Here is a 20,730-nt window from a genome sequence, read left to right on the forward strand (position 1 = left end):
CTGGAGACATGTCACAAATAAAGACCTCTATGGTAATCTACCACAAGTATTGGAAACAATCGGAAAACGTAGACTCAGACTAGCGGGACACAACAAACCAGCATCCTTGGTGCTACTGTGGAAACCAACTCATGGACAGATAAGACCTGGCAGGTCTTTTGATGACTACGTATCCGTGCTTCGAAAGGATACTGGCCTAAGCATTGAAGAACTAAAAGTTCTGATGAGGGACAGAGAATTGTGGAGGAAGCTGACCATGGAACTGGGTGCGCCCGACTGATGATGATGATAGGTGGTCAAGTAAGGCCATTCTTTACATATTTTTTGTGGGATTTTATCCTAAGCAGGTGGTCATTTTGACAGGCTATCATCTAATGCTAATAAGTATACTATGCTAATCAATCTATGACGCAGTAAACATCAAAGAATATTGAGTTTACATGGGAGCCTTTTCTAGCATGTGTTACTCATTGTTACTTTTAGGTGGCAATGTGAAGATGTGGCACTAAAATACAAGTAATTGCCTTGCATAGTCCTTGTAGGTTCTCAAGTTTGTCAGAAATATAGCTCCAGAACAGCATTTGTTACAACAAATGGCTGCCAGTCAGCCATTCTAAATCCAATCTGAAATACATTTGGCTCCCATGCACATTGCCCAATGTTTGTACCAAGTTCAAAAGAAATCTGTCTATACACGACTGAGACCTGTTTCTGGAACGCAGAAAATGAAAGTTTGAGTGTACGAGTAATAGGTCCAGGCGTCTGAAATACAGGCACAAACATCAGTCTTCGTTTTTTGGACTTTATCCAAATGGTGAATAAAAATCTACCAATTCTCAAGACCAGTCTAGCACTAAAGTCTTCTAAGGTTGTATAAAAACTCACACCAAGAGATGTGTAGGTTATAAATGCTATTGGAGTCCATGCATGCAAATGTAATTATGTGTGAATCTTGAATTATAATTAAAGGGTGGTGTTCGCTACCTCATGACTTTTGATATGCTACGTACAGAACAGAATAAAGCAGCAAATATCAAATTGATTAACAATATGATTTTATTTACCAACTCCAATATTTGGCACATGACTAGGACACGAGAAAATGAGCATTCACATATACACATATTTTCATTAAAAAAATCTTGTAGAGAACAGACTACAATCCATCATGCATTAGGACTAGTGTGCAACATAATTGTCATTAAGCCTGGTGCACTATGGGTAGAAGTGAGATTACTGGAACTCCAGATAATACTTATTGCATGCATTATACAGGAAGACAGACAAAACTGCTTATTATCTTTACTAAATCAAACATTTCTCTGGAATCTAAAATTTAGATTTTACAAAATATTTATCTGGGGATTTGATTTGCAGACTGACTTATCTAGTCGTTCACAAATAAGCATCTACCCATGAGCCTTTGCGTTTTATGATGCATTGTTATCGTCGCTTAAAATTCAATCACTGTGGTTGGTTGTGCTTTAATACATTAAGATATTAATAATTACAAATTTAAATTGTCAGATATCACAAATTTAAACAAATAGTCAATAATTCAAATCTAGAAAGCATTCATATAATTTCATGTCTACATTTGTACATCTTTTCATGCAGACTTATTTGATGACTAAACATGGAATGTCAAAGACAGACAATTGAACTTAAGTCTTGAGCTTTATCAAGAATATATACACAACACTAAGTCATTTCGGGATTAGTGTCAAATAGGAAAGCACATTTAAATTCAATACATTGTAAATCAAATTATTGGTGGATTATTTTAAAGCTGAATGCACCTATGTATTGCTATTGACGACTATTTACAAACAGAATTCTTTCACTGAGATGAATATATAAATTGAATAGATGTTTTGTACCACTGCATTGATGTATTAATAAAAAGGAAACATTAAGCCGCAATTAGTTCATTGACTAGTTTGACATATTTCATGTGTCACAATTAGTAAAGTTGTTCCTTGTTACATGTAATGATAATACAGTTTACACAGCACTGAACAGAAGTAACTGAACGGAAGTATTTCACATGAATGTGATTCTGTCAATCAGAGAAAAATTTGACAGAATATATAACAATATGAGCAGAAAACATGATGCAATCCATTCAGGTAGCTTGAATTTTTAAAGTGGATTGTAAATATTTAACTTGACGGCAGTTTGTCTTGAGATAGGAGTGTTTTGTTTAACACACTGGTTGTTCTTTAAGGGATTCAATTGTATCTTGTGAGGATGATGCAGCAGAACCAGCTGACGTAACAGATGATGCTCTTGAACGGTTCTTAGTTAAACTTGTCAGACTCAAGCTTGGGACTGTAAAGCAAGATAAATCAATATTTATTATTATATTTAAATACGTCAATTAATGTGGAAAGCAAATCCTGTGACATGAATTTTGTGTAATATGTAGAATAATATACAAAGTACGGACGAACATGATATTTTAACAGCATGCATGGTGAAATGAACATGATTGCCAAATATGGTAGTGCTCACTCTTCCTGGAATTTACAAATTTAAATAGTATCAAATATGTTGGTGCCCACTCTAAATTCATATAAAATTTATTGTTGATCAACTAACCATGCAAACCACATATAAAATGGTATATGTCTGAAAATGTAAAATGATAAATTTAATAACATGATGTCCTCTTTAGTGCTTTAAATAACTCTTATCTGCTCAACGTATTTACATGACATCCCCATAAACAATGGCTACGCTCCCCACATTTGAGGTGAAACAAACAACATTCCATTACTTAAGATAATGAAGTACCATATAATCTGTATTTAATAGTTATTAACCAAACCATGCGCTGGACTATTAAAGTACACACCCAAAGTTTTTCAGATTTTATTAATTATGCAATGCTTTTTTAAAGTATACTAGGGGGTACAATTAAAAGGGGTTGATTAAAATTGTGAAACATTTGAAATGTCACAAAATTGTCATTTGATAGCTACCGATATTCATTGTACCCCTGTAAGTATACACACAGGATTAGTCCCCAGGTGAATTTAGACTATTGTATTTGGCAATCAATGGGACAAACACAGTTAGGATACAATTAGGGAAACTAAATGTATTAAAGAACCATGTGCTGGACGGACACCAATACTCACACCCTTTATTGTAACAGCTGGAAGAAAGAAAGACAGAAGAAGAAAACAGGCACAAAAGTTTTAGTGACTTTGTAAAGCACATGGTTGAATTGTATATTTTGTCTTATGGTAGATGATGAATTCTACCTCTCTTCAGACCAGGTTTTGTGTCAGTGCCATGGGGAGAAATGTGTATTGTGGGACAATAAAAGATACAGTTGTACACACACCTACTATCTATCAAGAAACACATATTGTATAAAAGTTAGTTGAGCAATTAAACTTGATTTCAGTCTCTTCCCTACTGTGACCTCGCCTTGGGTGGCCGACAAGGCTGCTTGCAATCAAGATTGGGGAATTTGGTCATAGTGCTGTGACATTCAATCATTACAAGGTGTAAGGATAAATAATGTCAACAATAACACATATGTGTCAAAGAAATCAGTCTATTGCTATGTTCACACGACAGCATTCTATCGGAGCCGAACTACTGCTCCTCCCACGGATTAACAGGAAATTATCTACAATGCGTTCATACGGTCGGGAGCCGAACGAGAGCCGAGATCTGCCAGAGTTAGATTCAGTTCGATCAGAGCCGAGCGGAACAGTGCCCTTGAATAATTAGTGACTGAAAATGATTTTAGTGTCGTGCTTGTGTTTTTTCTTTACATGGCATGATGCTGTTGAGCTAGGAGAAAAAAGAGCCTAACCATGGAGGTAGAAAAAACAATGACTGGTATTAAAATTTTGGTACTAGTATCTCGAATAAACAGGAAACACGGCAGCTAAAATATGTTTAATACAGCCTATTCGCTCAAGTTATTGTCATGCAAAATTACCATTTTGTAACTATTCAACTGTAGTGATATCTAAACTACCGGTACTAGGAAGAATCACAGATTCTCTATCATAGAGGGACATCTATCATAGAGGGACTATGGAAGAATCTAAACCTACCAGGAACATGTCACCGTACCGCGATCGCTTCTACGATTTATATCTTTAGTGTCTTTAAAAAGTTTCCGTTCAGTCATTATTTCAAGTTTTTGTCGCATAATTTCGTACGCCATATTTTGTTTCCCATTGAGCTATCAATCTATCGCAATGATTCGTTAATATACACTAGGACGCATACCTCTTATTCAAGTGGGAAATTGCGTGAAATTATGAAAGATGTTGTTTCCGCCATGATTGAAATGAGAGGTTACTCGAAGAAGACGATTGAGGGTGTGATTTCGGCTTCGATAGTTGGGCCATGATGCGTTTACACGATCGGAGCTATGTCGGGACTCAACCCTATCGGAGTTCAACCCAGAGGGTTTAGTGGAGCCGAACCTGGCTTGAGCCAAACGCGTTTACACGGCCATTTTTGCTGGCTTGAGCCGTTGGGCTCCAATAAAATGCTGTCGTGTGAACGTAGCAAATAACTGGCCAGCAGTAGCAGTGTGTTGTTCACTTTGCACTTACGATATGATCTAATTAAAGGGTAATTGATACTATAAATTGGGGCAAGATGGCCACCGCAATTAGTATGCTAATCCGAACCAAACTGCTCACATCGTGGCTGGAGCTCCGTGAAATGTGCCTTTTACGATGTTTAGAGATCAAGCTGTAATTCCAAATACATTTTTACGGGGGCATGAATATGTACTCTAGCGATTACACTCATCTGGTTGGGCTTTTGATGTATAAATGTTGCTGTTTTCGGTTGAAACGTACCACAACATGTAAAAATCATGAGTTTAAAATGGCGGCTAATGTATGCAAAATGCCTGTCAATCACAGTTTGAGTAAGCAAGCATAATAAGCATTCATTTACTTAGTGGACAGAGGCGGAGTTAATAACCCATGAGCACGTGGTGCAACCCATGGGATTGAGCGGTTCCCCTTTAAGTGCACGAGGACAAATAAAGGTCTATCTAGCCATTGTAACACATTCTTATATTCTGATATATCTAAATTAGCAGTCATATTGAATGTTATACTGGTGAGCACTAACACTGACTAACCCAAGGAGTCAAAGGAAAGCTTAGCAGAGAAGTATGATCACTGTTTTGTTTTGCTTTTCTTATTCTGTCAAGATAGTATTTATATTCAAGCTTTTGTTAAATACTCTATTTTAGCTGGAATAATTTTTGTTTGAAAAGACAATTTGGGTATTTTGTTTATATGTTTCACTTTCACTGATTTTTCATGACTTGAATGTAAAATATAAGAACAAAGGTATATTTGCTTGATTTTATTTTCAATGAATCATCCCTTAAAGCAAAAATAGAAAAAGGAAAAAGTATTTTACAGTGTTCATAACTTTCCCCAGTGTTGAAAATAGGAGACCCAAACAATATGACAGCACATTTTATGTCATTTCATACAGTAATTTTAATTAGTATTCAAGGTTGCCTATCTATAAAACAAACTGCGAAAACCTCCAACAATGAATGTTTCATGGCCTTATGTCCTAGATCCTTCTTGCATACATGGAAATCACATATTCCCTAAACTAGATAAAAAAGCAATCTTGACTGGCTGAATATTTCTCTATTTCAACTGTGGTGGTGTGCAATAAACTACACCACGTTTTTGAATACTCACCATATCCTAATCCTTGCAAGAAGAGCCTGAATGATTCACAGACTTTTCCAGGCTGCTCTTCTAACACCATACCACCACAATCACCAAGTTTCATCCAGGTAGAGTTAGCTGGATCTAAACGACTATTCATCTCCACCTGTAATTTATGGGCATAATTTAACAATCCATATAGAACCCAGAGTGATTAACTAGTAAGCAATAATTTACCAACATAATTTAACAATCCATATAGAAACCAGAGTGATAAACTAGTAAGCAATACCGTAATTTACCGACATAATTTAACAATCCATATAGAAACCAGAGTGATTAACTAGTAAGCAATAATTTACCGACATAATTTAACAATCCATATAGAAACCAGAGTGATTAACTAGTAAACAATAATTTACCGGCATAATTTAACAATCCATATAGAAACCAGAGTGATTAACTTGTAAGCAGTAATTTACCGACATAATTTAACAATCCATATAGAAACCAGAGTGATTAACTAGTAAGCAATAATTTACTGACATAATTTAACAATCCATATAGAAACCAGAGTGATTAACTTGTAAGCAGTAATTTACCGGCATAATTTAACAATCCATATAGAAACCAGAGTGATAACCTAGTAAGCAATAATTTACCGACATAATTTAACAATCCATATAGAAACCAGAGTGATTAACTAGTAAGCAATAATTTACCGACATAATTTAACAATCCATATAGAAACCAGAGTGATTAACTAGTAAGCAATAATTTATCGGCATAATTTAACAATCCATATAGAAACCAGAGTGATTAACTAGTAAGCAATAATTTACCGACATAATTTAACAATCCATATAGAAACCAGAGTGATTAACTAGTAAGCAATAATTTACCAACATAATTTAACAATCCATATAGAAACCAGAGTGATAAACTAGTCAGCAATAATTTACCAACATAATTTAACAATCCATATAGAAACCAGAGTGATTAACTAGTGAGCAATAATTTACCAACATAATTTAACAATCCATATAGAAACCAGAGTGATTAACTAGTGAGCAATAATTTACCTACATAATTTAACAATCCATATAGAAACCAGAGTGATTAACTAGTAAGCATTAATTTACCGACGTAATTTAACAATCCATATAGAAACCAGAGTGATTAACTTGTAAGCAATAATTTACCAACATAATTTAACAATCCATATAGAAACCAGAGTGATTAACTAGTGAGCAATAATTTACTGACATAATTTAACAATCCATATAGAAACCAGAGTGATTAACTAGTAAGCAATAATTTACCGGCATAATTTAACAATCCATATAGAAACCAGAGTGATTAACTAGTGAGCAACAATTTACCGACATAATTTAACAATCCATATAGAAACCAGAGTGATTAACTAGTAAGCAATAATTTACCGACATAATTTAACAATCCATATATAAACCAGAGTGATTAACTAGTAAGCAATAATTTACCGGCATAATTTAACAATCCATATAGAAACCAGAGTGATTAACTAGTAAGCAATAATTTACCAACATAATTTAACAATCCATATAGAAACCAGAGTGATAACCTAGTAAGCAATAATTTACCGGCATAATTTAACAATCCATATAGAAAACAGAGTGATTAACTAGTGAGCAATAATTTACTGACATAATTTAACAATCCATATAGAAACCAGAGTGATTAACTAGTAAGCAATAATTTACCGGCATAATTTAACAATCCATATAGAAACCAGAGTGATTAACTAGTGAGCAACAATTTACCGACATAATTTAACAATCCATATAGAAACCAGAGTGATTAATTAGTAAGCAATAATTTACCAACATAATTTAACAATCCATATAGAAACCAGAGTGATTAACTAGTGAGCAATAATTTACCGACATAATTTAACAATCCATATAGAAACCAGAGTGATTAATTTGTAAGCAATAATTTACCGACGTAATTTAACAATCCATATAGAAACCAGAGTGATTAATTAGTAAGCAATAATTTACCAACATAATTTAACAATCCATATAGAAACCAGAGTGATTAACTAGTAAGCAATAATTTACCGGCATAATTTAACAATCCATATAGAAACCAGAGTGATTAACTTGTAAGCAATAATTTACTGACATAATTTAACAATCCATATAGAAACCAGAGTGATTAATTTGTAAGCAATAATTTACCGACATAATTTAACAATCCATATAGAAACCAGAGTGATTAACTAGTAAGCAATAATTTACCGACATAATTTAACAATCCATATAGAAACCAGAGTGATTAACTAGTAAGCAATAATTTACCGACATAATTTAACAATCCATATAGAAACCAGAGTGATTAATTTGTAAGCAATAATTTACCGACGTAGTTTAACAATCCATATAGAAACCAGAGTGATTAATTAGTAAGCAATAATTTACCAACATAATTTAACAATCCATATAGAAACCAGAGTGATTAACTAGTAAGCAATAATTTACCGGCATAATTTAACAATCCATATAGAAACCAGAGTGATTAACTTGTAAGCAATAATTAACCGACATAATTTAACAATCCATATAGAAACCAGAGTGATTAATTTGTAAGCAATAATTTACCGACATAATTTAACAATCCATATAGAAACCAGAGTGATTAACTAGTAAGCAATAATTTACCGACATAATTTAACAATCCATATAGAAACCAGAGTGATTAACTAGTAAGCAATAATTTACCGACATAATTTAACAATCCATATAGAAACCAGAGTGATTAACTAGTAAGCAATAATTTACCAGCATAATTTAACAATCCATATAGAAACCAGAGTGATTAACTAGTGAGCAATAATTTACCGACATAATTTAACAATCCATATAGAAACCAGAGTGATTAATTAGTAAGCAATAATTTACCAACATAATTTAACAATCCATATAGAAACCAGAGTGATTAACTTGTAAGCAATAATTTACCGACATAATTTAACAATCCATATAGAAACCAGAGTGATTAATTTGTAAGCAATAATTTACCGACATAATTTAACAATCCATATAGAAACCAGAGTGATTAACTAGTAAGCAATAATTTACCGACATAATTTAACAATCCATATAGAAACCAGAGTGATTAACTAGTAAGCAATAATTTACCGACATATTTTAACAATTCATATAGAAACCAGAGTGATTAACTAGTAAGCAATAATTTACCAGCATAATTTAACAATCCATATAGAAACCAGAGTGATTAACTAGTGAGCAATAATTTACTGACATAATTTAACAATCCATATAGAAACCAGAGTGATTAATTAGTAAGCAATAATTTACCGACATAATTTAACAATCCATATAGAAACCAGAGTGATTAACTGGTAAGCAATAATTTACCAACATAATTTAACAATCCATATAGAAACCAGAGTGATTAACTAGTAAGCAATAATTTACCAACATAATTTAACAATCCATATAGAAGCCAGAGTGATTAACTAGTAAGCAATAATTTATCGACATAATTTAACAATCCATATAGAAACCAGAGTGATTAACTTGTAAGCAGTAATTTACCGACATAATTTAACAATCCATATAGAAACCAGAGTGATTAACTTGTAAGCAATAATTTACCAACATAATTTAACAATCCATATAGAAACCAGAGTGATTAACTAGTAAGCAATAATTTACCAACATAATTTAACAATCCATATAGAAACCAGAGTGATTAACTAGTAAGCAATAATTTACCAACATAATTTAACAATCCATATAGAAGCCAGAGTGATTAACTAGTAAGCAATAATTTACCAACATAATTTAACAATCCATATAGAAACCAGAATGATTAACTAGTAAGCAATAATTATTCAGAAAATACAGGAATATATGCATGTATATGGAAAAAGAATATTAGCTTTCAGAAATTGTAAAACATCAAAATATATGCATGTATATTTAGCACAATAAGTAATACTTTTATCCCGCTTATTTAACAGTCTTAAAGTTGTACTTTAAGATCCTTCACAAAGCTTTATTAGACTTATGGTACCATTACATGGTATATTTAATGGTCTAAATAGGCTTGAATTGCAAGAAAAATTAAGCATTTTGTACATATAACCTGCCATTTTCACAAATACATAATATTACAGGACTCCAATAAAGCTTCATGAATATTCTGAGAGTGAAGCAAGCTTGAGAATACTTTACCGTTTCATTGATATGTGGAGAGCTAGCTCCGGATATTACCATTACAGGACATTTAAACTGAGGGGTTATCTTTTTCTTCTCAGGGTCCATTTCTCTCTTGATTCCAAGATCAGTTCGTCTGTATAGTACATAGTTTATATTAATTTGCCATCACCATTCACCTTATTTACTCTACTAAAGGTGCATCTGCTAAAGAGACACATGTGCCATATTTCGTCTACACAAATAGCCATATAGGAAATGCACAAATTTTTACTAATTACAATGGACACAATGAGATTCATACAGGTAACTAGCAACTTTCCAAGACTTTATCAATGTTCCAATGATTCCATCAACTTCTCCCAGATGATGGAAACGACAGCAAGTATTTGTAAGGATAATTTACAACTTTCTTGTCGTAATAATATGTAATATGAAAATAGAAAATATACATATCTAGACAAAAATCAGTCCAAAATCAAGTGAGCCAGGGGAACTGAGATTGGCACAAAATGTAGCAATTTATTTTCATAACATCAGCGCCATTTTCATTTGATAGCACCAATAAATTGCAATGTTCATAGGGATTTTCCCTAGGGAGTTTGTATGAATCTTGTTTTTTTAAGAGAAGAAACATGAGAACCTATTCAAAAATTTACTACCAATACATGGATGTAACATCTTTAATACTAAATCACTAAAGAACTCACTTGATGTATGTCTCAATAAAACTTGCCAAGTTGACTGGGTTGATATTCTTCAACATACTCTCTTTATACACATGCACCAAGTCATGATTTACTTCCAATGTTTTCTGTGAAATGGAGATACACATGGTACTGCTATGTTATTGGGTTTATCACAATCACTGCCATTGACAATAAAGATTTCATTTCACATACACAAGCACCAAGTCATGATTTACTTCCAATGTTTTCTGTGAAATGAAGATACACATGGTACTGGTATGTTATTGGGTTTATCACAATCATTGCCATTGACAATAAAGATTTCATTTCACATAAACAAGCACCAAGTCATGATTTACTTCCAATGTTTTCTGTGAAATGAAGATACACATGGTACTGGTATGTTATTGGGTTTATCACAATCACTGCCATTGACAATAAAGATTTCATTTCACATACACATGCACCAAGTCATGATTTACTTTCAATGTTTTCTGTGAAATGAAGATACACGTGGTACTGGTATGTTATTGGGTTTATCACAATCATTGCCATTGACAATAAAGATTTCATCTCACTAAACATTTTGTATTTCTTGAAGCCATACAAAATGATGATACTACAAACCTTTTCATTCGGTTTTAAGAATTATAAGTTTCAATTATTCAATATATTTGATAAATACAAATAGACATGTGTACTATACCTTGCCAAAATGATGCCACAGCAAGTAATCTTCAGTAAATTTTGTAACACGATTTCCACGCAAATGAAAAGAGGACACCTACAATAAACAGACACTAATCAATTTTTAAAATCTGTATACCGGTAATCTTCAGAAGTTGATAACATTGTATTATCTGCAACATTGAATTTTGATTAAATTATTAAGAAGGTACAGAATCTGGAATTGTCTCACAATTTGGTGGACTTGATTAAAAATAATAATAAGTTTTCTATAGTGATGTGCACTGTGTCACACAATACTGTGATTACACCTGAATGTTGAAAATTAATCACAACTGAATCTACAACAATGGTCAGTGATGTTAGGCCAATTAAAAAAAAAAAGGTACAACATTATACCAGTGTATCATGTAAATGCACGTTTGTGATTAATTGATGTTCTAAACATGGTCGCAAACCTGAGGTGCTAGATTGAGACATGTACCAGTACATCACATTTTTGGCATCACAGACCAGCAGTGACCTTTGCCACTGTCCTAACATATCTTAAAGATTTTTTTTGAAATTACGGGTTAAGAAAATCTACATTTGAATCAAGAATGTACCGGTAGCTGAAGAAAGGATTGGATAAAATCACATAAAACATGTGATGTCAGGGGCCCTTACCTTCTGGTAACCCCACTCCATCCATCCAGCTTGTGTTGAGATACAATTGATGAAAAACAAAGCATCCACTTTCTCAGGAAAGTTTAACTGCAAGAACATTAAAATAACTATCAATGATGGAGCGGATGTATTTTAAGAAATACACAAATGATGTGCATGTATGGTGTATAAACTAAACATAGTTGAACTCTGGTGACCTTGCCCTTTGTTATATAATATAATTCCCTTTATCATAGTTTGTTTCAATATAAATATGCATTGTCATAATTAGTTTTGAATACAAACAAGTTTTGGGGTTGAAACAACAGTGGGGAATCAGTCTACCGAATGACCTTAAAAGATGTAAATATCTTACAAAAACATTGGTGCCTTATTTGTTTAATTATTTTAAGGGACATAATTTCCAGCTTTATTCAAAGTAATTCAGATATTTTAGTATAAAAACAAATGCCTCATCGCAGAAAAAAAGTGCTGCATTTAGACGTGAATAGATTCATAAAACATGCAAGAGAACAGAAAATCTTAGCTGGCTTTTGTCCAAGTAATTTGTACAGGTGTCTGTCAAAAATAAATGATTCACTGAGACAAATATGAACTGCCTCATTGTGTGACTACTGTATTATATGAAAAGTAAAAAAAAAAACCTTTTATGAATAGCTATCATGTTGCAAGCTCTGCTTTGTATGCAAATCAACTTAAATAGTTAGTTGGTGTCCAGTGGAGAGAGAAGTCAACAGTACTGTTGCCTCCTGAGAATCTACATATTCAAACACTGCAATCTTTGTTTTTGAAGTGCGTTTTTATACTATCATTATAAAAACTCTATCATTCTGTTCTAATAGCTGAAACATATTCCTGTGAGTTTTCATTTGTCGAATGAACTGTTTGTCAAATACAGAATACATATATTTTAGTACAATTTTCTTTTCAAAATGTGGATGCAACGTTTTGCTTTTTATGTATTTTTTTATGTATTGTTTTTGATTTGATACCTTTGAACTAAACAGATTTTCTATTACCTCCAGATCTTGATCAAAGTTTGGCACCCAGTTCATAGGAGTGCTTACTGGTATATTGATTTTCTGACATCTTGTTTTCTGTAAAGATTTTATTGGTAGGTTTGCAAATGTGTATCAGACTGTGCAACAACTCTCTCCATGAGTTGGTTTTGAAACCCAGTATAGTATTCCCATGGGATTTGGGGGATACATTACTAGGGATATTATTACAAGATAAATGATTTGCTTCATTGAACACATACAACAATGCATATTTCCACTGAGATCAGTGACCCTTGATGTGTATCACCAGGAAACAGTCAAAATATTTTATCAGATTTTCTCAATTTTTGCATGACATTTTCATACAAAAACATCTGCTGATGTCATCTGCTGACAGATGGAGATGGTTGCCTGGCAACCATCAGCCTAGTGATCTGCTTCTGAAAAATATTTGAGTGTCTGATCTGTACTAAATCCATTTCTATAGAAACCCAGACGACCAAATTTATTGATAAGGTCAATATGGTCCCAGGTGACCTGTCTAGAATCCTGTAAAGATGATACAAGTCCTCTGATACTACTAATACTAATACTCCCAGAAATAGTCATGGTGTTGAGTGTTGAGATCCCTAATTTATTGTAAAAATCACCACAGCAATACAGATAATGATAGTCATAGACAAACTGATTTTCATCAGATCAAAGAGGTACATAAATGTACCAAAATGAGCCAATTACGAGTGAAAAGTACGGGTTGTACTTTTCAGAAAATAGCGAGTACGGGTGATATTTGTAGCGAGTACGGGTGACATTTGTAGCGAGTACGGGTGACATTTGTAGCGAGTACGGGTGATATTTGTAGCGAGTATGGTTGGTATTTGTAGCGAGTACATGGAGGTAATTTAGCGAGTACGAGTGATAAAATGTAGCGAGTAAGGGGTGGGGGGTATTGCGGGGTAAAATGTATGGGATTTATACAACAATTACGGGTGCAACAAAACACTCCAGTGAGAAAGAAAATTTCAGTGGCACGAACTGAAACTAGTTCAATCTAACGAACTGAAACTAGTTCCATCTTACGAAAACTAAATGGGGACGTGAAGCAGCCATGTTCAATTAATTATATATTCACGCAATTTGACCCCTATGACGTAGCACAATGGACGCCTTGTAAACTAAAGTGTCGCATAACTGACCAGACAAGTGTAATCTTGAAACTACAATAATAAATTGGCCTGACAAGAGTGACACAACAGTGTTAGTAATGACATTTTTGTCTAAATATAACCATAGACCTTAGAGAAATATGCAGTAAATAAAATTGTGTAAATAGGAGTGTGTATTTTGCGTACAGTCTATTGTGCACGAATTTTAATTATCCACAGCTCTTGAAAGCTAAGAATAAGCTAGTCACATGTATGTTCCAAATAATATTCTGCACAATAATTTCCAGGCAAAAACAAATCACGCATGCAGGAATACATTCAATTTGGCTTGATTTTGGATATCGGTAAAACAACGTGTTTAAAAGGGATCTATGTGTCACATAGAGCTGTCACCAGTACGATCTTCAACATGATCACACCTCAACGACACCGAGGTGTTAATCATGTCATAGATTCAACTAGCTTACTCAATAAAATGTACACTACAGTGAAACCATGTTATATTTAGACAAAAAGTGTTATTACGAACACTGTTGCGTCACTCTCATTAGGCCAAGGGGAATGGGTCTATTTATTTATTATTGTAGTTCCACGATTAGACTTGGCTGGTCAGTTACGCGGCACTTTTGTTTACGAGGCGTCCATTTTGCTACGTCATAGGGGTCAAACCGTGTGAATATATAATTAATTAAACATGCTGCTTCACGTCCACATTTAGTTTTTATAAGATTGAACTAGTTTCAGTTCGCACCACTGGTATTTTCTTTCTCAATGGAGTATTTTGTTGCACCCGTAATTGTTGTATAATCCCGTACATTTTTACCCCGCAATACCCTCACCCCGTACTCGCTATATTTTACCACCAAACCCCTCCCCCATACTCGCTACATTTTATCACTTGTACTCGCTAAATTACCTCCACGTACTCGCTACAAATATCACCCGTACTCGCTACAAATGTCACTGGTACTCACTACAAATATCACCCGTACTCGCTATTTTCTGAAAAGTACGACCCGTACTTTTCACTCGTACTTGGCCCGTTTTGTTACATTTATATATATGGATCAAAAGCAAAATATCCAATTTTTATGACGTTTAACAAAAACATTTGAAACTCAAAGCATGTTCATGTTGTATGATTTAAGTAAAATAACAGCCACTTACTGCAAATCGTGCAATGATATTAGCCCCTGCTCCAACACCAAAACCAATAAACCTCTTGAGGCTGAAATAACAAATACCACATTAAATTTAGTCCTGTGAAAAATTTGGTTGTGGCTCAAAGATATATTTTATATCAATTATTACTGATGATACATAATATAATTAAATATTAATATACATGTACCTACCCAAAATGGTTCATAACATCTAACAAGGTCTCAGATATTTCATCCATTGTTGGATACACAGATCTGGAAAAAAACAAATTAATACAATACTTTGAAAGATTATATGGGGACTAGTACTGACATATTTTATTTTAATTTTATTTTCTTCATTTTGAATCAGATCAAGGATTTGTGTGCATGCATTTGTCTCACTACAGTGCATCTTTCCATCAAGCAATAGTACAATCAGTCTAAGTTATGTGATAACGTTAAAAACAAACTATCATGTATATACACACAAGTTAAATTTCCTGAACTTGCAAAGTTTATACAAAATCAGTGATCAGCATTTTACTCAAACATTCCCATCAAACAGTTATATTTATTACTAAAGAATTGTATTGTATTTATAAATATTTTTCACATTCCACAGAAATTATTAAAATATTGTGTAATAAAAATTGTATTCAAAGCAATGGGAAAACACTAAACACATAAACCCTGACAGACCCAGCTCAATCTATTATTCTGAAAAGTACTCATTCTAGAGCTATTGGCTAAGACTAGAAAGAACTACAGAGCTACTGGTACATACTTATAAGGGGTCAAACATTATAATCAATATGCTGGATTGTTACTTACGTTGCTGGACGTGTATTTCCTCCCAATTCTTGACCCGGCGCATTCACATGATAGACGCAGAAATGTTTCAAAAGAGGCTCCATATCAATATAACTAAAGAAACCTTGAAACTGACTGACATCTGTCAAAATAATACACATATGTAGAACTGTGTTATTACAAATGAACCTTATGGAACTATTTTATTTGATGCGTCAGAATACATACCAGCGAATTGAGTGACAGATCGTTCAGCTCAGACCATTCATTTTGTGTCAAATGTATGCAGTGGGATAAAATAGGCATGGTTTTAATTCTAAGTCTGGTTAATAAAATGTGTTTGATACTGATAAAATAAACTCACGATTTAATCCAATATCATGGAAAGTCAATATGGCTGGTTTACTTCGATTACCATGAGTAGCAACATGAACTGCACCAAAAGATGTCTCTACATCTTCTTCCTGTAGAAGTATAAAATAACTGGATTAAAATAATACTTATACTGTTGATTCCAGTGAAATCAAATTCCCACATATATAAGCCTGTCACAAATGAAATACTGTAAAACATGTCTTTTTCGCAAGCATGTCTTTTTAGCAAATTCAGCGAGAGAACTGATTCGCTAATTCAAGATTATTATAAATTTGTAATGGCCACCAGACAACGTCTTTTTTCTCAACACACACTTTGTAAACAACACAAAGTAATTAGTAAACGTACTGACATGATAAATAAATTTTATTGAAAAGTAAATTGACACAAAAAAATAAACGTATTCATTGTGGTCATTATTTCAATGAAAATAAATAAATGAATAAATAACATAAATGAAGTGATACTGATATATAGTTTTTCTTCGTTTTTATGGAGGTGATAACTACGTATTTGTTTTGGCACGCGACAGACAAGTATTGTGAAAACAGGAAATCAACAATGACAAGAGAGATTCACTAAATCAACATTTCGCTATTACGTCATTTTACCACAATTCGCTAAAATTGCATGTCGCTTTTTCAACATGTTTTACAGTATTACATTGACGCATACACTATTTTTAAGTGTAATGTAAATGTCATTTACCATAAGGTACAATCTGATTATTACTACAAGGTAATTTATAACTTGCAGCAAGTGGTAATTGCAGGAGATGACCTTCTTATGTATAATTATATGTCTTTGTTGCCTAGCTACATTTGTAAGACCAATTGAACAGACAGAAATCCAAAAAAGATAGCATTATAATTATAATGGTCATGTATTCTATGTGATAATCCAAATATAATGGCACAATGTACTAGGCAGGTACAATGCACTACAAAAATGGTTTACTTGGTTTTAAAGTGCTCAGGGTAAGTTTCCTCAAAGCTTTATTTACATAGCAAAGCTGTTTAGTGAAGTATTATCGTCAGAGCAACAGCTCTTCCTATCTCACAAATTTTGAGATTATTATTATTAAATTAGTTTCTTGGATAAAATAAATATACAAGCAGCATACGTGCTAACATTCAGTTCAACGCACAACTGAATTTTCAGTTTTTACTTTTTTATTATGATGATTTTATTCTTTATTGTAATTTTATCTATATCTCAACAGAGATTCGATAACAATAAAGTTATTACTTACACAATCATAGGACTGTAAGTATGTGAATATTATCAGCAAAATCAGTATTACTTTGTAAATGAAATAGCAATTAAAGAACACTATTCAAGTCTGATGATTGCAGATATTGGCAGTGGTACTGATAAATATATGAGATAACACACTCCTATTTCCATAATAATAAAGCTCTGTTACATGTATAGTGATTGTTTCACTTTTCACTCTAGGGGCATATGCTTGATAAATGGTTAGTGTATTTAAAAACAAACTAAATGTCTTCTTTAGTCAATTATTCTGAAAAACAGAAAATAAATCTTGAGCAAAAGTGATTTATTATCTAAACAGTATTGTTGACTAAAATGTAGAATAATTTATTTTTACTCATTACCTTCTCTATGCTAACTAATATTGTTTTTTTAAAACATATTCAAGCTAAAATAAAACATTATCTACAATAATGTAATGTATTTGATGATCTATGTATGATGGCAACGTCACACTGCAACAATGACCACAATAACACATTTATCACTTTCACAATTCAAATTTTACATACATTAATACAAGCAGATACAGTGCAAACATGCAGACATTAATTTTGAAATAACATTCATAAAATTATTATCACTAACCTTAAGCTTTGGTTGAGATCCAATTTTAAAAAGTCAGACAGACAAAGAAATAGACAGACAACAAAATGAGAGAAAAAGATGAAGCGATACAAAGCCTAATTGCATTTTACCCCAGCCTGTTTTATATGATGTCGTGATAACCTTTAAAGCAGGTGAAAGGGTAAAGAGATTTCATTGCTTCACACCATAACTTTGCATTAAACATGCACTTTAACTCTAGAACAGTAAATATTTTATTAGACAGATCATGCCTGAGTCACAAATAGGATTAATTTATCAAATGGAATTGACTGCAACATGGCTCACAGAACAATTTAAGTAGAGGATTATTGAGATTAGAGTAAATTTAATTTGAGAATAATATTTAAAACAGAACACATTTTTGAGTATAGTATATATGAATTAAGCTTTATACACATCAAATCTCATAATTTGAAAAAAATCAGCAATTTTAAATGAAAGAATTGACAAATGTATAAAAGATGTAAATAACATTATTAAAGTCTGGGTCATAAATATTATGTATTGATACAATGTATGTGTTTCAAAACATAGTATATTGAATTATTATATACATTCATTACCAGTATAAGCATAAACACTGTTTGATGCAAGTTTGTGGACACTATGAGCGAGTCCTACAATTTTTTTAAAAATATTATTTAGACTGTGTTGGCTACACTAAAATTTTCCAGCTCTACCTCAAGTGATATCGGAAATATTTTAAGACTGTGAGTGCCCACAACCCTGCCTTCATACTTTATTGCAGCAAATAAACAAATTACCAGACAGTGTTAAAAAGATAGAACAATTAATAGCTTAGCTTATCAAAGCTGGATAATAATCAAAATGTGTTGTAAATATTAATAAACTTTTCAACCCATATTTTCCCTAAACAGAATCACACAGTAAATTTGCTCCAATGCAGTATTCAAACACATTAAATCATAACATGTAGAGTAATAACTGTTGGGGATGTATGGAAAAGAAGTCTGTTTTAGGTCACTACATATAAAGGGAAAACACACAAAAACTTAAGTAATTAACCTTAATGAATCACCAATATTTTTTTCCACAATGTACAATCTCTGTAAATAATACTATTTCATGAGTTTTAGAGAATTTTACTGGGGTCAATCCTTTACACAGTGAGTCATCACTATGACTTTTGTGAAATGTATAACTTGCAAATGATTCAATGATGAAAGATTAACCTATGTACTTACTCCAGGTAATGACCCACTAGTATTTGCCAATAATGGCTGCTCAGACATTTTTTCAATTGACCTCGCTTGAACATCAGAAACTTGGACATCATTCAGTTCTACATCATTCAATTGTTCCATTGTGCTGAAAAAAAGGAATGAAGAGGTTCTCTGTGAAAGATGAATTCTCAGCGGGATAAAATCATTTACAAGCTTGTGAATATATACACAGTAGTGCATATAAGGTTAATGATAATGTGTCAAAAAGTAAACAAACACACCTTGTGATAACTTGAAGAACCTGCATGACACTGACACATTTCATTCTGACTTTTGACACAATATTTGATTATTACTGTAAAATCTGTATTAGAAGCTGCGGCTTCTATTAAAATGGTACAATGCAACAGAGGGAATGCGGCTTCTATTACAGCATCTACACATATGAGAAATGATGAATTTTTGGTTCGCAATAATTCAAAAAGAATGGGTGCGACTTCTATTGGGGATGCAGCTTCTAATACAGATTTTACAGTAGTATTGTGGTAAAAATATACCAGCTCTCAACCAAGCAAGTGAAATATTGGGAAATATTACTGTTATGTAGATTTTTATTGTATGTTCTAAATTCAGTATTATATACAAATGTACTCAAAAATATAAATTTAAATATAAATTAAATAAATGTAGTATTGGGTAATTATCAATAACTGTATTTGCTATGTGATTGGCCTGTAATTATGCTCAAGCTTGATCAAGCTTACAAAAATACAGATTTATGTTTAAAAATTATGATAGTGATGATGACTGATCGGAATAACAACTGCATTGGTATGGAGTTCATCGATGTACTGCCAGATGGGATCCTATTTTGAAGCAAGAAGTCCTTCAGCCTGGGCATGGAAGTTTGTAGGTCCCTAACACATTGTCAGTTGAGGTTTTTAGCAGTAGTCAGCAAAATTTAGTTGAAATCCTATTCAATTTTGGGTAACTTGGCAAAAAATTATATACAGAACGAATGTTGATGTATTACACCATTTATCAACTCTCATTATTATCATTATTATTTGGTGTTGATAAGACCATGAATTCAGCCCAACAGTTACCGGTAAATAGATTATTTATTAGAGATGCCAGGGGAACCAACATTTGGAAGGTAAATAAAAAAAATACTGCATTTCAAATTCTAACACGAATTGAAGTTGTGTGAATT

General features: G+C 32.8%; 1 protein-coding gene across 2 annotated transcripts in view; it reads right to left on the reverse strand.

Annotated features, from left to right (window-relative positions):
- Positions 1-1,033: 1,033 nt before the first annotated feature.
- The window catches only part of LOC100375689 (ubiquitin-conjugating enzyme E2 C-like), a 42,369-nt gene continuing 22,672 nt past the window's right edge, over positions 1,034-20,730 (reverse strand). For both annotated transcript variants that reach the window (XM_085500525.1, XM_085500526.1), the window contains exons 2-13: positions 19,539-19,662; positions 16,439-16,538; positions 16,096-16,216; positions 15,475-15,537; positions 15,287-15,347; positions 11,953-12,039; positions 11,306-11,383; positions 10,621-10,724; positions 9,929-10,046; positions 5,715-5,850; positions 3,146-3,160; positions 1,034-2,331 (exon numbers count right to left, since the gene is read on the reverse strand). In XM_085500525.1, the coding sequence (XP_085356651.1) occupies positions 2,204-2,331; positions 3,146-3,160; positions 5,715-5,850; positions 9,929-10,046; positions 10,621-10,724; positions 11,306-11,383; positions 11,953-12,039; positions 15,287-15,347; positions 15,475-15,537; positions 16,096-16,216; positions 16,439-16,538; positions 19,539-19,662 (1,135 nt within the window). In that variant the 3' untranslated portion in view covers positions 1,034-2,203. The remainder of the gene's footprint in view (positions 2,332-3,145; positions 3,161-5,714; positions 5,851-9,928; positions 10,047-10,620; positions 10,725-11,305; positions 11,384-11,952; positions 12,040-15,286; positions 15,348-15,474; positions 15,538-16,095; positions 16,217-16,438; positions 16,539-19,538; positions 19,663-20,730) is intronic.

This window comes from Saccoglossus kowalevskii, chromosome 6 (genome assembly GCF_978046115.1).
Source record: "Saccoglossus kowalevskii chromosome 6, keSacKowa6.1, whole genome shotgun sequence".
Taxonomy (NCBI): domain Eukaryota; kingdom Metazoa; phylum Hemichordata; class Enteropneusta; family Harrimaniidae; genus Saccoglossus; species Saccoglossus kowalevskii.